The following is a 24991-nucleotide window of genomic DNA, read 5'->3' as shown; positions in this document are numbered from 1 at the left end:
TGAAGATATCCCACACACACACTTTGTTTTATTTAAATTTAAAGGTGGAAAGCGCTCAATGAAAGGCCCTACATATGAACATTGAATTATAAAAAAAAAAACTTTTTCTATTCAGTGCTTACTCCAAACATTCGTTATGGAATTGAATCAGATATATATCACAGGATTGCTACACAATATAGTATATGAAAGAGGTGAATTCCACTCACATGGAACACTGTCATCGTGTCATTTGGAGAAGTAGAAAACCAAAACTTTTCTTTCCCAAAAATTATTCTCTCAAAGAAACAAAAACAAAAAAATTAAGAAATAATTTACGAGTACCTTATTTCATTTAACTATGCGCCCACTGTAACACGTTACACTGATTCAAGTGATTCGTCAAAATGTTGCCGACGACTTAAATATGAAGGGACTTTATTGTCTGTCGCGTTCACAATGGACAAACAGTTAGTATTGTATTAGTCCAGTCAATGATCATGTTTTCAGAATAATTTTGATCAACTGTTCTACACACTCTCTCAAAGTTGACAAAACACTTTTTTCTACTCATTTTGTATTCCAAACATTCGTTATGGAGTTAAATCAGATATCATTCACAGGATTTCTACAGAATATACTAATTGAAAGGTAAAATTTTCAATTACATGGAACATGTCATCCTCACTGGTAGACATCGATGTTTCGCCATAAAACAGTTGCCTTAGGGCTCTTCAGTACCAAGCTGGATAACAGTATAAGAAAAAACACACAATTCATTCATAAATTACGACTTTTATGCCACGGAATAAGTTTGACCTACTGATGTCATCGATGACATCGTAATGACATTCATTCACCTATTTGATTAAGTCCCAGCCAAAAATAATCTTGTTTGAAATAATACTTCGCATACTCAGCTACAAAGTTACATAGGTTGTTATCGTTTCATGGAGTCGTCTCTAGTTTAATTGAAATGAACAAATCAAAAGTTGAAAACGTGTTTTTAATTTCAGAAAAATTACCAACAACAGAAATAAATTCAATTATAAATGGAACAGGTTTTCCAGATATGGTACTCGTCAATATGTCCTCCTTCAAGCTCCATACATTTTTGATAACGTCGCCTCAAATTCTGGCGGGTCTTCCTCAATTGGTTTGGTGTTATTTCACCACACTTTTGTCTTATCCTCTTCTTCAATTCGTTCAAATTTCGTAGTCTATTTCTATAAACACTTTTTTTCAAATATCCCCATAGAAAAAATCTAATGGAGTCAGGTCTGGTGATCAAGGGGGCCAACAAATGAATAGGGCTGTTCCTTCCAATCCACATCTTCCTCGGCATTTTCCATCAAGATATTGCCACACAGCGATCACATTGTGAATGGAAGCAAGAAATATAACGTTTCTGCGTTCTTCAGTGCTTAGTTCTTCCATGCAATCCAAGAATTTCGTTGTCAAAAAATTATAAAATCCTCCATGGTTTAGTGTGTTTTCAAAAGAACACTGAACCTATTATACGGGTTTTTGAATATTCCTGTCAAGACATTGATTTTTTGTGAATATTGTTTTTGGCATTTATCATCCAGTGTGGATTCTTCCTTGCCCAGCACCTGGAATTCTGAGTGGACACTGTGTGTGGTAAATGTCATCTCATCGGTGAAGAGAATATTGCCCAGAAAGTTATTATTATTCAAATATTCACTTCGGCAGAGTAAACAGAATTCCAACCTTCATTCCTCATCGCCTTTTTCTAACGTGTGCATGACTTTCGGTTTGAAGCAAATATTTTTTTTCTAACGAGTAAATCTCGTTAAATCTGCCGCAAGGTATTTTTTGGGTTTTCTTGAACATACTGTAACGAATTAAAGAATTAACTGTCTCAAACAAATTTATTTTTAACAATATTTCACTATCACAACTAATTTCTATTCCACACTTAGCAACTAACGCCTAATTTATCTTCACTGTTTGAATTCTTTATTTAAACGCACGTTTCGCTTTCTGAATACAGACTGCTGCACGGGACGGGAAGCGACCTTTTTATATCGGCAACGATCGCTCCAGATCTCTCTAGTCGTTTCGGTACTCATCTATACCTTTCGCGGTGGTTCGGGATGAGTCATGTGTTTGCTGGCTGAGATATCGGTCAGGGCCGGCTTCAGATTCGTTACAATACCCCAAAATTTATCTGTCTATCTCTATATTCCCTTTTTGTCTCGGTACATGTGTTTTAATTCGTCTCCCAATACTCTTGAATAACGTATTGGTCCTGGAGACGGTTGTATGGTGAATTGGTTTACAATCTGGATGTCTTCTGTTGAATTTTTCCGCAGCCACCTTCGTTGATCGAGCATTATCACCGACTAAACGCACAATCTAAATTCCTTCGACTAAGTTGAGAATCACCATTTTGAAAACTCGCAACACCTTTTTATAACTCTCTTCTCCAAATACTCGTGGAAGGCGTTTGACTCAAAATTATAACAACAAAAAAAGATACATATCAATTTCAAAGTCTGTTATGGAAAACAGTGCCTGGCTTATTGATCTAATCGGTCGGTAGCCGGGCGGTTCGACGTGGGTGCTTTGTTCACTCAGACAATCGGCCGATGTATGAGTCGATGGTTCAAGCCGTAAGCGGAACGCTCGATTTTCACTTGCTACCGCCCAACCCGTGTTAGGAATCACACGTTGAAAGATAAGACCTCGTTAGTTCTTAGCTCGCACAAGTTCCGACTTCGTAGGGTATCATGTGATAGCTGGTTAACGGGAAATACATATTTTAAACAACAAACAAAACATAATTTGCTTTGCTATGCTTTGAAAAAGCATATAAAGGGTATTTTTACAATCGTCGATTGACTGTTTATTATTCCAAATAACCAAACGATATGGATGAAACATTTTCAACTTTCGATTTTTGATTGAACTAGGGATTTGAATGGTTATTTCACCTTTTCTTTGAAGTGTAAAGTTTGTTATACAGGGTCAGTCAAAAAATTATGAATTTGGGAATTTGTCATCATATAATTAACGCACTGTATGAGATATTGGGCTGAAACTTGGTATGTAGGGGTTTGAAATATGCCTGAATCGAATGGGATATCCACTTTTCCGATAAAAAAATGCCAAATGGCCCTTCTTGAAATTTCGATCCATTGACCATATCATAGTAGGTATTGAAAATAAAAAAATTACAAATCTATCAACATCTTTAAATAGAGCTCGTCGAGTACTACAATTTTAATTTTAATATCTCAAAATCGGTTCATGGGTTCCAAAATAACAGGGTGTTGCTGTTTGAAATCGCACACAATGTATGAAATCTTTGTCTAAGAGAGAGATTGTTGACAAGTAACAGCTCCATCTCGTGAACAAAGTCACAAGCGCGGAAGAAACATCACTTGTATAGTCGAAGTAAACGGTATTGTGCATACTCAAACGTGTCGGCGCTCTCAAAGGCCAAAAAAACCAGTACAGAGAAATGATGCCGCTGCCAACTAGTTAACGTGGGGACCGTAGAATTGGCGATTGGCTTCATGCGATTCACATCGCATGACACGATGTGATACAGGATTATCAAAATCTAATAAAATCCTTGAGAAAAACAATATACGACTGTTACAAAAGCAATGAAATTCCTACAACTGAAATCATAAGAAAGAAATTGAATATTTCCGGCCATAACGTGAGTTGCTGTGACAAAACTCTTCAGAATTGGATAAAGAAACTAGGATTCAGATTTGAAATAGTAAACAAACGTTAACCAGTTATAGAAAGCAGAAGAATAGTGGAATTGCGTAACAAATACTTAGACAAGAACAACGGCATATTTTCCATTTGGACGAAACTTTGTATGACACTCTCGACACAGTTACGAAAGGGTGGACTGATGGTTCGAGAATATGTACGCCTAACATGCCTGCGAACAAAGAATCACGACTAACCATTGTGCATTGCGGAGGAAGTAAGGGATGGGTTCCGAATTCTTTAAAATTATGTGAAAGAAAACTTGAGGACTGCAATGTTGACTATCATTAAATTTGGAAGCTAATATTTTCGAGGAATTATTTAAAAACACAGTGATCCCAAATTTGGATGCGAATAGTGTAATAGTTCTTGACAATTCTTCCTATCATTCGCGACAGCTCATCAAAGTACCGAATAAAAATTCGAGAAAAGATGAAATACAAAGTTTTTTAATAGATAATAATTTGTATTTTGAAGATAGAGTTGATTCGGAGAAGATTGAAACAAAGCATCAGGCGTAAAATTAATTTTCAAAAATTTGATAAGACGGTAATAGAGAATAAGTATCTAATATTACCGAAGAAGACTGGCAAAAAAGGATTAAAAAAGTAATTTTAGTTGGAAAAGACTATATGGAGATTGGACACTTCCATGTTGATGGTGGAAATGAAAGCATTATTGATTTAAATGACGACAGTGATAGTGAAACAGAGAATATGAAAGATGAATTATCAGAAGCTTTCGAAAAAAGTTAGTGAAGTGTTTTTGAAGCGATCTGTTTAAAAAAATCTGTTTAAAAATCAGTTTTTCCGTTAATCAGCTGTGCTTTCAAAAAATTGCTCTACAGCGCCATCTATTGGCGAGTTACAGAAAAATTGATAGCCTAAGAACCTCCTCTATGAAAAAATTACTTATACATGTCAAGTTTCATCATGATCGGTTGAGCGATGTAGAAGTAAGTTTATCACTTACCAACCAACAAACATCCATGTTTATATATTAGAAGATGGGAGCTGTTGGAAGGTAGGTTGGACTAAATTTCACTAGTTCGGACTTCCATTGTCTATTATATAAAATGATTTGAAATCCCTGAAACAAGTAAAAAAGAATAAATTAAAAAAGAATAGTTGAAAATAACAATTATATTAAGCAACAATAAACCTGAAATGAAATGATAGTAAAATAACCTACAAGTAAAAATATAATAATTGAATAAATAAAAATTAAAGGAATGCAAAAAGAAAATAATAAAAATAAAAAAGTGTAGAGATTCCAAGTCACGTTAGTTCACGACGTTTCGATTGTTGGTATCTACAATCGTCTTCGGGTGATGACTGGACTGATTCCTCCGAGAGATGACTATTTTATAGGTCGTTGAAATACTTTCACTTTCTCTACTTTCCATTTTCCGCTTCACTGATTCCGTGAGAGATGACCGATTTGGCGGGAGTTGGTCATTTCTCGTTTGATGATGGGTTTCCATATGTTTCGTATATCTACGCTGGCCTGGCTGAATACGTTGTTGGACAACATATATGCGGCTTCCTTAAATTTTCTCCTGAACCAATGTTCCTCTCTGTGCAAGATCTCAGCTTGGGACCACTCGATGTTGTGTTGATGGGTCCAAACATGGTCTGCTATTCCTGATTTGCTGGTTTCTCCTCGCTGTGTGTGCTTCTTGTGCTCGGCAATGCGAATATTCAATGGCCTCTTAGTTTCACCAATATAGGATTTTCCGCACTCACAGGGTATCCGGTAAATGCAATTCTTGGAATCGCAGTCTGCGTTTGGGGGCCTGGTTTTTGTGAGGCTGCTACGGACGAATTCTTTACACAAGATGAGGGACTGCCAATGGGATCGCCACTTTCACCAGTCATAGCCAACATATATATGGAGTGGTTTGAAACTCTGGCCATTGAAGAAGCCCACAAGAAACCTCGAGTCTGGTTGAGATATGTTGACGACACCTTCATAATATGGAACCATGGGAATACTGAACTAGACGCCTTTCTGAAACACATCAACAGCGTGAGACCTTCCATCACTTTCACAATGGAGAAGGAAATCCACAATGAATTGCCATTCTTAGACGTTTTGGTGAAGAGGACCGACACTAAGTGGGAAACATCTGTATACCGAAAACCCACTCATACGGGACAGTATCTGAACCACGAATCCAACCACCATCAATCGACAAAAAGAGGAATCATCAAGACTCTATTAGACCGTGCTTTTGGGCTTTGTAATACAAAGGAAGGTCTCGAGAAGGAACTAGACATCATCAAAAGTGATCTTCAGCGGAATGGATACTCCAAAGCGATGGTAGAAAAGACTTTGGCCAAAAGACAGCAGGAGCCCCGCAAGGAAGAGAAGCCGTCACAACCAGTGCTTGCACTTCCCTACATCAGAGGATTATCGGAGAGGATAAGAAGAATTGGTTCCAAGTACAACATTAGAACCTGTTTTAGATCCGGTAACACTATCCGTAGCAGCCTCACAAAAACCAGGCCCCCAAACGCAGACTGCGATTCCAAGAATTGCATTTACCGGATACCCTGTGAGTGCGGAAAATCCTATATTGGTGAAACTAAGAGGCCATTGAATATTCGCATTGCCGAGCACAAGAAGCACACACAGCGAGGAGAAACCAGCAAATCAGGAATAGCAGACCATGTTTGGACCCATCAACACAACATCGAGTGGTCCCAAGCTGAGATCTTGCACAGAGAGGAACATTGGTTCAGGAGAAAATTTAAGGAAGCCGCATATATGTTGTCCAACAACGTATTCAGCCAGGCCAGCGTAGATATACGAAACATATGGAAACCCATCATCAAACGAGAAATGACCAACTCCCGCCAAATCGGTCATCTCTCACGGAATCAGTGAAGCGGAAAATGGAAAGTAGAGAAAGTGAAAGTATTTCAACGACCTATAAAATAGTCATCTCTCGGAGGAATCAGTCCAGTCATCACCCGAAGACGATTGTAGATACCAACAATCGAAACGTCGTGAACTAACGTGACTTGGAATCTCTACACTTTTTTATTTTTATTATTTTCTTTTTGCATTCCTTTAATTTTTATTTATTCAATTATTATATTTTTACTTGTAGGTTATTTTACTATCATTTCATTTCAGGTTTATTGTTGCTTAATATAATTGTTATTTTCAACTATTCTTTTTTAATTTATTCTTTTTTACTTGTTTCAGGGATTTCAAATCATTTTATATAATAGACAATGGAAGTCCGAACTAGTGAAATTCATCACGAAACATTGTCAATCACCTTCAAACAAACATAGGTTGGACTACATCGATTACTTGAATTATACCAACACTCTAGTGTTGGTATTGGTATTGTTGGTGTTGGTATAATTATACCAACACTCTATTGGTATAATTCAGAGATCAAACTGTGACTGAAGGCTGGCAGGGGAGATATACACAAACTAGAAAATAAATATTTCGAAATAAAATCCCTCTCAAGCACCTACACCGAAGGTTCTGGTAGGCAGGCATTCCCGGCTTATACAAAAAATATTATTATCAAAATGACTTTGAAATATTTCTATACATACCTGGGAATGTGTAGGTTCGGATGCCATTTTTTTCATTGGCATTGAATTCTTTTCTGGTATAGCTCATCTTATGTCCAAGTAGAAGCTAGTTACTCTTTCCACTAGTACTATCTCATTTCGAATGTTAATTTTCAATGGTGCCTAAAACAAAAATATTCTAAACTAAACAGAATTTTATGAAGCTCATAAGTTTGAGACGATTTGGCGAACTGAAAACCCCATTTAGAATCCGCGACAAGTTGAAAAACAACATGTTTAAAAACAGTGTTGTAGCATAAATTGTATACCTATTCGAATGAAAAATGTTTTGGAACTGACTTATTTTAAAACAGATTTTGTGTTTCATGACAAGTTGTGCCGTTTCCGGTCCGAGTCAGTGAATATAAAAAAATCCGAAATATTACATTTTTTGAAATCGCAACTTTTTGCACAAAATAAGAGCACGACGAGTCGCGATACGAGGTGGGTGGTCCCAGAAGTACCCGGTCTGATCAAGAGATGGCAGTAGTTGTTTAAAAAATATCACCGTTTGAGAAAGTTTGAGAAACGCTGTTCGCAAAAAAAAATAAAAAATTAGGAAATACTGATATGGAAGTGACTGATCAGAACATCCTTAAAGTCAGATTTTAAGAAAGGTATGAAAGTGAAACAGCTGAAACTCATTATTGAAAAAAAAAAGATTTATTGGTGCTTTGAAGCCGTCTTAAATTCGTGAATTATGAAAAAAAACTGCAAAGCCGTATGAACATGCACTGGAGTTTTCAATTTATTACTATATCAAATATGCGTTTTACAGTTCTTTCATTATGCTTAGAAGGACTTTATACGTTACTACCTATAATGGAAGAAACATCTTCTAATACAAAAATTCCTGTTCAGCTGATCTTGCATTTTTATCCCATAAATCTTATTTTATTTATCAGAAATCATCTTGAGGACAAAGAAGCGCTTATGTACATGCCATCTCAAGATAATAGTGCTTATTTATTGAAGCGTAATTAAAGATCTGATACTGCAGCGACTTCAACCTGAAGTAGACAAAAATCTTCGTTGTGATAAACACATGAATGTTTCAAGTTCAGGCGCATATAAGAAATAGAAAATAGAGTTAATTGAATAAAAAAATTTTCACAAATCCGATTCTTACTGAGATGAGAGAAAATTGAAAAGTTTGTTTTTATTATTGAATTTGATATCCGACACAAATTGAAGCATTCCAGTCTGGCGAATCTTATTATTAATGACGTCACTGTGAACAGTTTTTGAATACAAACTCGAATACGATTAAACGCCAGAAAACACCTAACGGTCAAGTTAAATTTCGTGTTCAACCGACATAAAGATCCTGAAATTATTAGCAATAATCATAATCTTCCCGGCCTAGTTCGGGAAGTACCCATTTCCCGGATGCTTCTGCTTTGGGAAAATAACATTTTCCGGAAGTAGGAACTTCCCGGAGTAAGCGGGAAAGAATCGCATAGTTGTTATTATTGTAATCATTGTGACAAATTAATGAATTAACTGTCTTAAACAAATTCATTTCCAACAATATTTCACTAATCACAAACTAATTTATTTATTAAAACACTTAGCAACTAACGCTTAATGTATAGCTAATATGAACTGCCCTCTTGGGTCGGGGAGACGGGCTTATATCGGTTAAGGTCCTTTCGAGAATTCTGTAGTCGGTTCGGTACTAGAAATTTACCGGCGATTCCCGACTGCATTCTTAAGAGATGAGATCGTGTATTTGTTCGATGAGTCGGCTGGCCTATCGGTCAGGGGCGGCTTCAGATTCGTTGCAATATGAAGATCTTGGTAGGTATGGTTTCTCCATAAATCCAGTTGATCATTACCACAGCAGCGACTGACTGCTATTTGATATGAAATTAGTTGACATTTTGGTGTTGAAAGTTTGCATGTTTTATTCGCAATCATCGCAATAAACTATAAAATGCAGCAGCGACAGTGAATTTGGAAACGTGCCTCGTGAAATTTCCAATGCAGCAGTTACTGTTACAGCACAATTATTATCTGAAAAATCGAAGTACAGCTACGAAAACTTTTATGATTTGTTCTCGAAATGGATGAATATGAAGAGGATGTTATTTTGGCTTATTTGGCGCAAAAATCTGAAACTGTCAATACCTCTACCTTGAAGAGCACGTACTCTATGCTGAAAAGTACCATTTTAGTAAAGAAAAATGTATGGGGATGACAGTATCATTATCTCCGTCTCTTTCTAAAATTCTAGCGCGATGACGTTGATATTCCCCCTATCCTGCCATAAGAAACCAGAACGAGAGGATTTTGTTATTGTTAAATTTACTGCCATACAGCAGAAAGTCGAGCACTATATTGGAAAACTCGTAACAGACAACGAAGAAACTGCTTACGACAAGTTATTTACGTAAAAAGTAGCAAGGTAGATAACATTTTTATTTCCCGTTCAAGCCGTGTATGGCGGCAGTTGGTTTGGAAGACATATAAATTGTTTTACCTTTGCGTAAAAAAAAAACAAAAAAATTTACTAAACGTCAACCTGAAACGTGCGTTTTTTCTATAAATGTTTTGAAGTAGTGGGAAATTTGAAGAGACACGGTAGCTGAAAGTCTACCAAGTCGCTAAAGGATATATACTAATAGACAACACACTTGCATACAAAATTTAATTGCCAAGACCATTCAAAAATTATCAGATGAAAACAATCAATGTGAAACGGAAACTTTGCCTTCTTGTTCTAACTTCAATAAAGGGCATTCAAATATATCACACATTTCAAACAAAGTGAATTCCTTCAATATTAGCAACTAGCGACTCGCCCCGGCGGGTCGCTAAATTTAAATTCACCCGACAGAAATTTGAGGGCATGGGGAAACAATGATCAAAAAATAATTTTCATAGGTAAACGTGCTCCTTTTATCCCCAGTTGGAATATTTAAAAATCCTTTTTTATTACACATCAACAACATATAATGGAAAACAGTGATGAACATCTAATTTTTATAATGAAGAATTGAAAATTTTTATGTTTTTTACCACTTTAGCCGATACTTGATGAAAATCTATAACTAATATATTCTAAAAACATTTTATTGTGTGATTTTCACTAGATAGTTTTACAAAAACACAACACGTGTTTCGCCATAAAATGGCTTCCTCGGGCTTGTCTTAATAACCAATTCTACACAGTAAATGCTATATATACCTTATCCTACAATTTCAAGTACCTGATTTTTTGCCTAAGTTTGCAATGAATTTAATTACCTGAGTTTATGTTCCATTTTCCACATTTGAAAAAATATTCAGTGAGGGAGAGTTATTTAATTCTAATTGATCATTCAGTAAATTACCCGAATTCCTGAATCTATTGATTTCTAAACATTCTAGAAGATTGAGTTTCAAACTCTTCTCTTCTAAATGTAACACATCGTATTCATAATTGCTAATAGGTGGTTTTCAAATGTAGAATTGGTCTTTCTATTTACAAAACTACTTCTATGCTCTTCAATTCTTTGGGAAAATGTTCTTCCAGTTTGGCCAATATACAGTTTTGGACAAGAGACAACGAAGTTTTGTCTTTATTTACTTAGATCAGGGGTCTCCAAACTACGGTCCGCGGCCAAATCCGGCCCGCCAGTGTCATCAATCCGGCCCGCGACAGCCAATGATTTACTGTCACCAATCTGGCCCGCGACAGCCAATGATTACCTAATTGTTGTAACTATTGCTGTGATAAGTTGAAGAAGAAAACACAGAATGATAATTACTCGGTTTTATTTACTTGCAAGGTAAAACTTAACGACAGAAATGATGACAAAGAAAACTTAACTTGAGTATCTAAGTTTAAGCATATTAATAACTAACAAATAATTGAAATGAATCACAGTAAAACAAAAAGACTAATGAGATTTATGTAATTGTGATTTTCCACCGACAATACTTTGTAGTTGTGGATCAATTTTACTTGTACCAATTATCAAAAGAAATTTAAGATGCTCATCGGTTAAATGAGATCTGTAAACATTCTTTGTGTACTTCATCTTGGAAAACGTTTTCTCACACAAGTAAGTAGTACCAAAAACAGAAAACAACCCACGATCAAATTTATGCAAATTATCAAATTGTTCCAGTGGAAGACTCTTATAAAATTCCAACAAAGATTAATTTTGATATTTGTTCTTAAGCATATCACTGAACCGTAAATCAATAATTTCCATTTGGACTTCCGGAGCCAGGGTTTCAATGTCAGAATCAAAACGATTTTGAAAAAGCTTAATTTCATTCGCAATGATATCAAAATCTGAAAAACGAGTATCAAAATTTATCTTCAAAGCACTCAAAGTTTCGATTGCAAAATTGACGGGAAATTCAGTCTCTGTAGTGTGGCTGAACATTTCACATGTTTCAAAATGTGTGAAACATTTTTTACGTAATTGCGATTGAAATAGTATTATTTTCTGCCTGAAGGATTTGATATTGATGTATAAATCAGGGAGAAGCTGATTTTCTCCTTGCAATCTCAAATTTAGTTCGTTCATATGATTTGTCAAATCGACATAGAAGGATAACTTCCACATCCATTCACTATTGTCTAAATCGGCAAAAGGGCGCTTCTTCTCATTTAAAAAAATTTCGGACTTTTCCGCAACTAAGCCAGCGTACGGCAGTATGATATGATAAATCATTTTCTCCAATCTGTTGAATAAACTCGCGGAATTGTCGGTGATTCAGCCCAGTGGATCTGATGAAGTTAACAACTGATATGACTTTGACACAAGTGCAACCACTCCTTTATTTTTACCATATATATTTTTGCCTCCATCAGTTGTTATAGATTTCAAATTTCTCCATCGATGGTTCTTTTTATTAATGGCATTTTCAACTCCCTTAAAAATATCTGCCTCAGTTGTCGTGCCGTGAATACTATCAATATCAAGAAGTTCTTCATACACTTCATAGCTTTTATCTACTCCGCGAATAAAAATCAACACCTGAGCAGTATCTGACACATCCGTTGACTCATCCAATGCTACAGAAAACCACTCATGATGTCCATTTTTGTCAGACAGTTGAGATGATATATTTTCTGCGATTTATTTTTACCATACATATTTTTGCCTCCATCAGTTGTTATAGATTTCAAATTTCTCCATCGAATGAAATATTTCAATTTTAATTTTTCATTTTTTGTTGATAATAATTAAAAAATTTTATTTTTCAGCTTTTATTAATATTTTAATTTTTATTTGTTTGGTTGTTGTATGTACGTTATTCATTTGTAATTTCAGTTTTTCGTTTAATAAAATTGTTATTTTCGGTTAATCTTATTAATTTTTTAATTGTTTTTGCAGGGTTTTCAAATCAATTTATATTATATTAGACAATGGAAGTCCGAACTGATGAAATACACCACGAAATATTGTCAACTACCTTCAAACAAATGATGATTATTGCACGATCGAGTATTGAAGGTGAATAGATTAAAACCAAGATGAGTAGATATTTGTGTAGGAACTGTTTTATAAACCTCCATTTAGAAGATTCATTACGAAATTTCTGTCATTTTCTAATATGGATTTTTCAATCCTTTTTTGAACAATGACTTACGAAATATAATTATGCAGCAGTGAAAGAACATGCCCTTCGTGATATTGATTTTTTTATTTATATTGATGCTGTTCATTTTTTCCAAATTTTAATTTTAGCCTCTTTTCAGCATGAGTTAAGCGATTTTTGGCCAATTTTCTCTACGAATTGAAATTGAAACAAATCACTGCTGAAACAGCTCAAAAAATCAGGCATTTGGCAATTTTAATGTTGTATTGAGTGTAGAATTAGGTGAAAGGTCATCTAGATTTGCTCAAAACGGTCATAACTGGTAACGAATCATGGGTGTATGATTATGACATCGAAACCAAAGTCCAATCGTCCCAATGGAAGAGCCCAGAAGAGCCAAGACCAAAAAAAGCACGCCAAATTCGATCAAACGTCAAGGTTTTGTCGTTCGGTCAATAAGGAGTATTACCTTGAAGTTATGCTCCACTTGCGACAAGCGACACGAAGAAAACGTCCGGTATCATTGAAAAACAATTCATGTCTTTAGCATCACGAGCACCTGCTCACTCGTCATTTCTTGTTCGTAGTTTTTTGGCCAAAAACAACATCATAATCATGCCTCAGCCACCGTATTCACCAGATTTAGCCTCCTGCGACTTTTTCCTGTTCCCAAATTTGAAGAGACCCACGAAAGGGCCACGTTTTGCGACGATTGTTGAGATAAAAACAGAATCGCTAAGAGAGCCCAGGAACATACCAAAAACTGTATATCAAAACTTCTTCGAGGATTGGAGAAATCGCTGGCACAAGTGTATTATATCTGAAGGAGACTACTTCGAAGGGGACAAAATATAAATTGATGAATGAGTACATAAATACTTTTTTGAAAAAAAAAAATCAAAATTCCCCTTATTTTTTTAACAGACTGCGTATAATAAAATGAATTCAATGCTACGTTTATGAAGTAAGACTGCGATAGACAGAAATTTTTTTTAGAAAAAACTTTTCGGCTTTCTCTATCATCAAACAAAAAATGTGGAAAGTGGTAAGCTCAAAATTTTTTTTTTAAAAAACGAGTCTCTCCTAAAAATATCCTATTTTCAATTTGAACGGAAAATTGTATTGGATCGAATCTTTCAAAACTCTCTGCATAACTGATAACCTCAAATATGCATATTCAATAATACCCTCGTCAGTGATAAATCCTCACATAGATCAAAGCTCCTAGAAATAATAAATAATAGTTGATTTGATATTACTCACCCGATGAAAAATTTGCTATTCGACGGAAATCATGAATGACTACTACCACGTGTTATTTCCACAACTACTATGAGCATGGTGAACTTAAAATAGAAAACGTTAGTGCATATAAATACATTTATACAGGGAGTCTCAACGGTCTTGATTTGTGCAATCACTTAACGACATACGGAAAAATTTCTACCGATGGCGGCGCTACTCGCACGATAATTGGTTGATCGAAATAACTGAATTTCACAACCAAGGTTACGTTTATCGTTTTGGGGTTTACTTTGTTCCGAGTTGATTAATTGTGGATTTGTGAGAGTAATGTTCTTTGGTGCGAATTGCGAGGATTATTGTAGACATGAGAAACTGATGAATTGGTGAAATATTACCCGTGATAAAACGGGTTTGAAGAACATTGATAAAAAATTTTGAATTACTATTTTTTCATTTTACGACTTTGTTGGCCGGCCAGCTCACCGGATCTAACGCCTTTAGACTTTTAACTCTTGCTTCTCTCACTCCGATTGAACTAATTATACTTCGGCAAAAAAAACGTTCAGAAAAGGTGTCGCATGTGAGTAGAAGAAGCTGATAGATATTTTGAACACCTCCTCTGAAGAAATATACAGTGTCACGCATAAAGTTCGCCACTTATGGAAGTTTTTTTCCATAATAGATATAATGAAACTTTCACTTCGCAGTTAATTGTCATGTTATACTCTGAACCTGTCAAATTTTACATTTTTTTCGCGAAAATCCTCATAAAAACATTTTTGGAAATTTCGAAAAATGCCAAAGAAAAAAACTGCTCAGTTTCCAATTTTGTACCCTTGGGACTCTACTATCACTTCGACGTTTTTCCATTTTTTTTTATTTTTCGAATCTTTCGCTCTATCGATTCGAACGAAACATGATTCAAATTTCATAATTTTGATGAATACGAGACTTCAATGTCATATCTTGCCCAGGAAATACCCGCACTGGCCTGTTACCAGAAAAAATACATCTAATTTTTGTGTAACATAAATGATCAAATTATCGTAGAAAACAGATAATTGTAGATTATCCAGCAATATTATTTTTTAATTTTTACGGCAATATACTCAATTCAGCTTGATTGAATGTAGAATCAATTTTTTTTTCCTTAAATTATTTTTTTAGAGTAATATTCCTAGGAGGACCTATGTTCCAACATGTTATCCTTTCGTTATCGGAGAAATTGAATAATGTTCAGTCAATTTCATATATTTTCTAAATGAAAGTTTGTTTACATTGTTAATAAATATACCTCTCAGGTGGTTGTAACTCCATTTCAAAAACGATAAATAATTTTGTTATTACAAAAAGGTGGCTAACTGGTCACAAGGTATAATTCATTCACTACCGATATGTTAAGATTTCCCTCCAAACCTATTAACGCCCTTCAAGAGGAATATATCAAACAAACCAATAAAAATAAATTACTTAAATACGAAAAGACAGGCTGAAGATACTTACAATTCAAGATTTTTCTTCACCACAGTGACGTCACAAATATTATTAATTTGAATATATCAACACACGTGGTAAGTATTTTATTCACCAATCAACCTTTCCCCAATTTTCCTACACCCTACCTAAGAAAACACAAACATTACGAGTCCGCCATAACATAACCACTTCATCACAGAACCATAGAACACAACTGTTTGATGCGTCCTAGTAGTAACTAGTGACTTCAGCTTGTGCTGCAGCATCAATGTTGTGACAGATTTTGATGGTTTTGTATAACCGTTGCTTCCTGGGTGGCACTTTGGCAATATATTTCTTTGTGAGATTTATTTTGCCAAACATGCGCCAAACTAACTGACTGTTACAAGCTGAGGCACCAGTCAATCTAATAATAACACTAATGATCTTCAAACATGACTCAACCTCTCAATGTAGGAAATTCATTTCTTTTTTCAGTATATCTCAAACTTTTTTGAGTTTTCGGTTATAAATCACTTGAGAGCATTTTTGAATTTATTAATGTTTTTTTCATTGTTTTCAATTCTACCGGTAGTAGTTTGCACAATTTTGGACCATAATAGAACACGAATAGAGTTCTGTATAATTTGTAAGCTATTTATGTGGTAGTTGAAAGTACCACCCCATGCTATAATACAATATCTCATTATGGATACTGCCAACTATAATTTTCATGAATACATTTTTTTTGTTACACTCTTTCGCTACTCCAAACTGATGAGATTAATACATCTATTTACATCATGTAATACAAAACTTGCATGAATTGAATTGTTAGATGTTTATAAGGCTTGGCAACACCGCTCGGAAGTCTTGAGGTGTTTTCTGGTGCTCATGCATTCAAAATGTATTCGTGTGTGATTCAAATACAATCTTTCTGACGGTGAAACGATGACGTCACATCAACTATGATTTGAAACGTATTCATTATGACTTGAACTAGCGTGAGGTTGGTTTTGAAACGGAATTTGACATTACGTTACGTCAGTCTCTGCTTTATTTTGATCGTTATAGTTTATGAAGTGCTGAAAACTTTTTATAAAATACGTTGTAAGGATGTAAAAAATAAAGCTGGAAAATTATTGCTCGTACGAATCTGATTATATTTGAGTTAGGGAAAATTGAAAATTTTGTTTTTATTTTTGAATTTGACGTCTGACACAAACTGAATCATTCCATTCTGGCAAATATTATTATTAATGACGTAACTACGAATCGTTTCTGATGGTTGAACCAGAATTTTTTTGTAGAATTTTAGAACTCCCCTTTACTTTCGAGAATCGTGCCGTCTGCTGTCAACATATAAAAATGCTGCCAACATAAAACATAAAAATTACTTGTATATGATGTTACATTTTTATGAACGCACATATTTTTTCAACGTGCCCACATTTTACCATTTACTGCTTCAATCTTTGGCCACCGTATTACTTCTATACGGTGCTTTGGCAAAATGAGAAACACGATGGACGTAGTAGACACAGATGTTGAAAATGAACTGCAAAATAAATGTAGGAGTTGCCTGACAGTTTTAGGAGACGATATGTACAATTTATTTGAAAAATTTGATCAAGATTTGTCCTTGTGTGATATATTCAAGATGACAATGAATTTTGAGGTATTTCAAAATGTAGATAGTTATATGTTGGAGAAAACAAAAATTACAACATTTTTTGAATTAGGTGGAAGATGATGGTTTACCCAGATGTTTTTGCAAAAAATGCGCCAATGTTATGGTGGATTTTCATAATTTTAAAAACATGTATCAAGAGAATAATCTGTACCTGAAGTCTGTTCTTGCAAATGATGTAATGAAATCATCAGAGAACCATATAAAGCAGGAAGAGGAAAATAGAGAAGAATATACTTTTCTTCCTGAAAGTGAGTGTATTCTTGTTATCGATGACATAAATACATCCTCACATACAGAAGATAATTCACAATCTGAGGATGAAAAGGAAATGAAAAAGTCTAATTTGAAAAATTCGGACCAGCAGGAACATCAATCTGCTGGACTAAAATATGAAACAATAAGTATACAGAAATCTGAACAATCTAAGGAACCAGTGATGAATTTAGGTGATGGCAAAAAAACAAAGTCTATTGAACAGCATATATATTTCAATGAAGATGAATGTGTATTATTAATCGACAGTAACAAAGTGGTAGAGGCAGGTTCGAAATACGAAAATTTTCAACACGCTAAATACAGATGTACACATTGCAATGATTATTTTTTGAATAAAACTTGCTTCATCAAGCACATGAGTGAGGAACATCAAGTTATTCCTGATTACGATGAAAAGGTTTGGAAGAACATGAGATTAACACCTTCGATAACTACACCTTTACTGAACATTCATGACGGTAGTGTTTATTTGTTTTGTAAAGTATGTGAAATGGAATTTGCCGATCTCCCAGAGTTGCAGGAACATCTGCAAACCCACACGCTTTTCCTTTGTCACATCTGTGGAATGAGTTTTAAAAGAAAAAGTACTTTTGAGGACCATTCTGGTATACATGCTTCTAGTAAATTGTATCCCTGCCCAATTTGTAATAAAAGGTTCTCTCGAAAATCTGTTATGTTGAGTCACAAGAAAAAACACATCAGTCCAAGACAATATGTGTGTGAACATTGTGGTAAACGATTCAACGAGAATGGTAGTCTCAATTTGCACAAAAAATGTGTTCATTTGAAACAAAGAAATTTTCACTGTTCTGTTTGTAATCTCTCTTTTCCTCTCAAAGCAACATTGCAAAAACACATTCGGAGGCGTCACACAATTAGAGAAAAGACATTCGTTTGCAGCATTTGCAATAGCTCCTTTGCCGAAAGGGCCGCAATGTTGAGGCACTTCTCCAAACATTTGGATAGCGAGAAGTACACTTGTAGTGTGTGTCAGAGAGAATACGCATATAAGTATAGTTTAATGAAGCATGTTCGGAAGTATCACTCACCAACAGCTGATTTATCTCGCCTAAGTGATTACTGTGAAAAATTCGAAGTCACAAATAAAAATTGTGAGGATAGTGAAGGAACTACAGAAAAGGGGCCACAAAAGGGAGGATTGTTGTGAGAAATCAATTCCTTTTATTTCAATAGATATTACAAAATTTAAAGTAATTTTTTCATTTTACCTTTGTTCAATAGGCCCAAAATGTAAACATGAAAATTAATAAGAAACTGAAGAGCAAATAATATCGAAAGGAAAAGTGGAAAGGACATTCAATAAAATATAATATTCGAACAAAAATCTATAAAGTAGATGATTGAATCATACCAAAAAAATTTAAGTCAAAAAAGCCATAAAGAAAATCTGCTGAAGCAAATCAAAATATAAGAAATACACATATTTCAAGTTGGAGGCAAGTTTTTTAAATCCCCAATTCCATCTACATTATACTCATCTACAGTTTCATTCTGATATTTTTTAGATTATCCAAAAAACACTTTATTGTGAGATTTTCATGAAACAGTTTTACAAAAACGCAACACGTGTTTCTCCATACAATGCCTTCTTCAGGCATGTAAAGACACATATAGACACTTCTGAAGAAGCTATTACATAGCACAATATAATTTCTACCGTTAACAACACATCTAAATTTGAAACGGTTTTCATATAATAACAATTGATTTTCACAATTATACAATGTTTAAGTCTCTGTTCTCTGGAAACTCATTTTCATTAGGATTTCAACTTCTCTGTTATGAAGATCTTGATTTATTTAATGCTCTACTTCCATGAGAGTGTTGTATATAGTGCTGTTACTCTTCTCAACAAATAATTCACCGATTTTGATCTCAGCGACGTGAATGTACATGCTTTTGTTAAAGTGATCTCTCTCACTCGGTTAATAGAATCTTTCAAATCATTTTAATCGAAATGGAGAATACAGTCTCTCCTGATTTCTGGATTGTTGCCAATCGAAAAGTTTTGAGGGTTGTGGTTAGAGGATCTTTGTATTTAGAGAACAAATACAATTATAGTGTTGATGAAATTAAGTGATATTTTTTATTCAGAAATGTTCCTGATGTTCGGTTCACATACATTTTTACATGTAAAACGACGAAAACTGTTCAGCTTATAAACATTTTAGAGGGGTATTGAACCCCTAAAATCCCCCCAAACATTCTTATGCATCATAATCAAATCAATATTGTGACACATCATATTTGAATTTTTTTTGCAACTCAGCACTTTTTTGAATAGCCAGTTTTTATCGAGATAGTTTTTTTCCATTTACTTTTGAAAATTCTCAACCAATTTGTCAAAAAATTTTTAGTTTGCTGTTCAACACTCGTATTTCCTACAGATTAATAAATAGTTGCTTTAACAATTATATACAGTGACATTTGTGACATCATTGGTGTCACAAATTACATTATGTAACGCCAGTTTGTATCGAGAGTAACAAACATTTTTGTAGCAAATTTCTGAGTATTCATGTTATTTGCAGGTACAAAAAATATGTGCAAATGTGTAGTATTTCCTAAAATAAATGTTCAAAATGGCCTCCATTTTCCTGCATGCACATTCGATGTCTCAGTTGTTGTTCGCCGATTATTTCAACAGAATGCACGTTCTCTTTCATGAAACCCCAGAAGCAAAAGTCCAAAGGGTTGAGATATGGACTTCTGGCTGGCCGTGCATTAGGACCTTCTCCAGTTGAGGTTAAAGACCGAAAAGATATTCCCTAACTTCCAAATATTCTGGTAAATCTATTGAAGGTAGCTTCATCGGTAAATAAAATTTGATTAATGAAATTGATATTTCTATTGTTCTCCGTTAAGAACCAGTTGCAAAATCTCATTCTTTTAAAATAACCTTCATTTAGTAATTCTTGAACAGTTGTATTGCTTCCAGGGTTTCCTTTGACAAATTCTGAAGTATCCTCATCGTTTGTATCCATTTTTGGATGACCAATGGCGGTCAATGGAAAAAATAATGGTCTCTTTGGTGTATTCCGGTTGGAATATTTATCCGCATAATGCCTTGATGCTATTGCACTATTTCCTTGGCATTCACCTGTGATTACCATAATTACAGATCATTATCTGATACATTGTTTTAGCCTGACCAAACTTACCCAGAATTATATGCATATCTGCTATTTCTGCACTCGTACATTATAAACCATTTCTAATAGAAAGTTTAATTTTTCTCAACACTCGTATCTATAGAAGAGAGACAAATCTTCAACGCTTCTTCGATGTTACACTCATTTTTGGATGAAATCAATACTCTAAAGGCGGTCTAATCTGAGCTTCATAAAGCATCATAAGTTGCTGAAGTGTGTACAGGTTTTTAGTTCCAAACTTTTCAGAAGCCTAGGATTTCAATACCCCCTAAAATTGTTATGTTTTTGTTTTCTTTGGTCAAGTCTACAGTTCCTAAAATTTTTTAGGAACCAAATTATTTTCCCCTAGTTTTTATTTCACGTATCAAAATTACAAACGTTTTGAACGGATGTTCTTCAAGACTTCTTTTATAGCCTGCATTCCTGTTAAACGAGCCCTGTTAGTTATGAATTATGAGATTGAACAGGCCAATTTGATCTGTCCAATAGACAAGATATTCGAATTTATTATTATGGCTTCAAGTGTATGAGTTGTGACATCATTCAAATTGAATAACTAGGAAATCAAGGAAATAAATTTGAAATAAAATTGTAGTTCCAATAATAATTATTTATAATGACACTCCTCGAGTACCAGGTGTATTTGGAAAGATTATTTAAATAAAAAAAGTTTCTTGATGTCATTCTCTGTTATATTTTTGATAATGTTGGTAAGTTTTTCGATGTGATGTCCGCAACGCTAACGCACCCTACTTACTCACTTTTTCCACTTCAAATTTCTCCATCAACATGAGAGACTTAATAATTAGGGATACATAACCCGTAGTAGTATCGTGTATTATGACATCTTTAATAACGAATCACGATACGTAACAACACACCGCCACTCTCACACATGCTCTCCTGGTACTTGTACCACCACTTTCGCGCCCAAACACAGACAGGTAGAAAGAAATAACTTGATTAAGGTAAGACTCTCCCATCTATTGATGACTAGTGAAAACGAGAACTGTCACTATTTACGATACAGTTAACTGCATTTGCCTTTCGAGGTGTTCAGAGGCCGCGATTTGTTCTTCGGAATCAGATATAGATAGCGGGTTTGTATTCTTTGCTAAGACTCAAAACTAAGAGTTCGACTATAACAAATCAGCGAGAGCGTTTATGGAAACTTGAGTAAGAGCTGAGCCTAGAAAGTGGGCCAACATTTAACTAAGAGCTAGAACAAAACGAAAAGAAGTATGTGCCAAATTGAAATGTTCAGGTTCAACTCCTCCATCTAGTGACGAGTAGTGAAAACGATAACTGTCACTATTTACGATACAGCTAACTGCAGCATTGCCTTCAAGCTTATATTTTTGGTGGTCAAAGGCTCCGGTATGTTCTTTGAAATCAGATATTGCGAGTTTGTGCCATTGTCTAAAATGTGCGTTTTCACCAAAACGAGCATTTGTGTATATTTGCTCGTGTTCGCTCATATTCGCTCGTGTTTGCTCGACATATTGATGTCTCGTCCACACCAGAGCTAATATCTTCAAGTTCGTAGTCGTAGTTGTTCCATTTAATTTGTGCGAGCACCTTTCAATGTACCGCCTTCTTCTCGATCTTTTCTGAACGCGAACAAGCATACGTTCGCTCGCTCGCTAGCCCGTACTCACCAGACGATTATTGATGCAGAATGCTCGTCCACTCTTGTTCGATCGTGCTCGCTTTTTTGATGAATACGCACCTTTATAATTCAAATCCTTAGACAATGTTTGTGTTGAATTTGTTCATTTTTACGCCTTAGTCAAAGACGAAACGGACTGGTTTAATTTTGACGATAGTCGTTTCACGAAGTGTTCTGGCGCTGTACTGAATTTATTGGAGCCTCTGGAGACACCCTACATTTTGTTTTATGAGAAAGAGGACTTTGACAGATCAAGATCTTCAATGATGTGGTGCTGCAAGTTTTTCCGGGTTTTCCTGCAGCTGAAAAAGCAAATGCGCCCTGAAGCGCTAATTAATTTTTATTGTTGTTTTATAATTTCATGATTTTTATTTCAAAGAATACATAAATTAGATAACTTTAAAAAGCCCGTAGAAGCTCAGAAGTGACATTTTAGTGTCACGTAAAATTTTTAGTACTTACAGTGACCCCTAGAGGGCAATGGCAGTACGATGTCAGTATTTAATGTGAGTATCAACAGAATTGGGTAGCTGGCAGTCACTGAAAACCAGTCGGACGAATCATATAGAAGTCAGAATTGCACCAAAATTTAATTAATTTGGTTTGTCAGTTACTGCTACCCAATTCTGTTGATAATCACATTAAATACTGACGTACTGCCATCGCCCTCTAGTGGTCAGGGCAAGTACTAAACATTTTACGTGACATGAAAGTGCCTTTTCTGACCTTCATGGGTTTTGTATTCTCAAGATCAAAAACAACGAGAACGTTTATGGAAACAACCAAAACTAAGAACTAACTAATAACTATGCCTAGAAAGTTGGCCAATATTCAACAAAGAGTAAAACAAAAAGTAGTATGCGTTAAATTGGAATATTTAGGTTCAACTCCTCCATCTATTGACGAGTAGTTCAAACGTGAACATTCACAATCTACGATTAAGTTAATGAAGTATTGTATTCGTTATATTTTTTGTGTTCAGAAAGTTGGTCAACATTCAACCTTCGTGTATGGTGGTCTATATACAAAAATTCAACTAATAATAGCTAGGAACGAAGAAGAGTATGCGCCAAATTGAAATATTTAGGTTTCACTCTCCATCTATTGAGAAATAGTAAAAACGAAAATTTTCTCAATTTACGATACAGCTAACTGCAGCATTGCATTGCAGGTTATAGTTTTGGTGTTCAGAGGCCGCGGTATGTACTTCGGAATTGAAATATTTACCTCTGACCTAAAGAAATTTCAAAACGATTGTTTCAAATGTGTACCTTTTATAATGATGGAAAAAATTAGTTAAAGACAGATTTTTTGTTTATACGGGATCATTTTCAGTATAGAAAAATATCAAATCGGCATTGTTGCATAAACTATATTGTAACTTTGAAAACAAAACGTTACTTTTTCCATCGTTCGGAATGAAGGAAAATTTAATTTCAAAGGCCTTGACTTTAAGATCATTAATGAAAACGAAAAATTTAAACTTTATTTCAAATGTTTACAAAGAAATACCTACAATAGAAATGGCAATTCAACGAGAAATCTAATATATGCATGCGTGCAAGTCAATAAATCGTTCATAGAACTATTTTCTGAGAGAAATAAGAGAAATACAAATTATATACCATAAAGATATTCAAATCTAAAGTAAATGGAACTTCAAACGTTCAAAGATATTCGGTTGAATGTTGGGACAATGAAAGAATATACATGTGGAATCCGTAAAATACGAGATCAACACATACTTTTACGTAACGACAAGACCAAATTTAAAATTGTTGTCACTGATGATGGTCGTTATTTCAAATGAAACGCTATAAAAATATCAAAATTGATATGCCGTTGGATTATGAATGTATCTATCGTTTTATCAATATCTGTAATAAAAAAAAGTACAGGTCCGTATTTAAAAAAAAGTTGATGGTGGCCATGTAGACATGAAACGTTTTATCGAATATTTATCATTACATCGTCATAGTACACGTTGAATACAATATCATTTTCCTTTTTCATTTTTTGATATTCTCCGATATAACAGTTCCATTCGAAAAAAAACGAAAAACAGCATTTTTTGCTTTCCACGTATAACTCGAGAAGGGCGAGTTCTGGTAAATTTTTTTCGACCACTGTATTGTTCCTGATGACAGTTACCTTTTTTTGCACGCTTTATATTAGCTTTACCTGTATGTATGTATGTTTGTAGCTCTTCTTTCCCGTTTGAATGCTTGAACTATTCGCGAGCAGATGGCGCTGTACGTCACCTCCTTGATATAATTCGAATTCACTTTACATGTGTTTCTTTATTGGAAAATTATTTTTTTTATTAACACTCGCGCCTGCTGCCTTGGGCTTGGTAGCTGATTTTCAGGCTCCCTCTCCGGAATCGGAAAATATTAATGGTTATTTTTTTAAACAATATACGGCTGATTGATCCCAAGGTTTAGATAAAATAAATATAGTTTAAAAACACTAAAAAATACGCTTTTATAGAACATCGAACTGAAAAGTTAAAAATATTCTTTTTAATAAGCTTCAAACAATAACGAACGAAAAATGTTATTATTATTGTGAAACAAGCGTAGGCGCTTTGTGCCATATGTTTTGTATA

At 34.7% G+C, this 24991-nt stretch overlaps 2 protein-coding genes and 1 long non-coding RNA gene across 5 annotated transcripts in view; 1 reads left to right on the top strand and 2 right to left on the bottom strand.

Moving 5' to 3' along the window:
- Positions 1-15791, bottom strand: part of LOC111516111 (Equilibrative nucleoside transporter 2) — a 62548-nt gene extending 46757 nt beyond the window's left edge. The window contains exons 1-2 of one of the 3 annotated variants that reach the window (XM_074170139.1): positions 15621-15791; positions 7314-7454 (exon numbers count right to left, since the gene is read on the bottom strand). In XM_074170139.1, coding sequence (XP_074026240.1) covers positions 7314-7380 — 67 coding nt within the window. In that variant the 5' untranslated portion in view covers positions 7381-7454; positions 15621-15791. Of the gene's footprint in view, positions 1-324; positions 349-7313; positions 7455-14135; positions 14292-15620 lie in introns of those variants that run through there. The other 2 variants (XM_074170140.1, XM_074170141.1) reach the window with 2 other exon arrangements.
- Positions 15792-16972: 1181 nt separating this feature from the next.
- Positions 16973-18752, top strand: LOC111514991 (uncharacterized). Its single transcript, XM_023171223.2, has 2 exons — positions 16973-17250; positions 17315-18752. Exons 1-2 carry the CDS (start codon positions 17086-17088, stop codon positions 18707-18709), a joined length of 1560 nt encoding a protein of 519 aa, XP_023026991.2. The 5' UTR covers positions 16973-17085; the 3' UTR covers positions 18710-18752.
- Positions 18753-19623: 871 nt separating this feature from the next.
- Positions 19624-21636, bottom strand: LOC141480264 (uncharacterized). The gene is made up of 2 exons (XR_012464233.1): positions 20724-21636; positions 19624-20662 (listed from the first exon to the last, which is right to left on the bottom strand). It is a non-coding gene; the product is annotated as an uncharacterized lncRNA (long non-coding RNA).
- Positions 21637-24991: the final 3355 nt, after the last annotated feature.

This window comes from Leptinotarsa decemlineata, unplaced genomic scaffold, assembly GCF_025532065.1.
Source record: "Leptinotarsa decemlineata unplaced genomic scaffold, Ldec_3_MD MMD2_P_RNA_scaffold_7, whole genome shotgun sequence".
NCBI classification, from domain to species: domain Eukaryota; kingdom Metazoa; phylum Arthropoda; class Insecta; order Coleoptera; family Chrysomelidae; genus Leptinotarsa; species Leptinotarsa decemlineata.
This window is presented reverse-complemented; position numbering and strand designations above follow the sequence as displayed.

Coding starts and splice junctions, on each gene's coding strand:
- LOC111514991 (XM_023171223.2), top strand. CDS start 17,086: ATGAGAAACACGATGGACGTAGTAGACACAGATGTTGAAAATGAACTG. Junction 17,251..17,314: donor AGATGACAATGAATTTTGAG/GTATTTCAAAAT, acceptor TTTTTGAATTAG/GTGGAAGATGATGGTTTACC.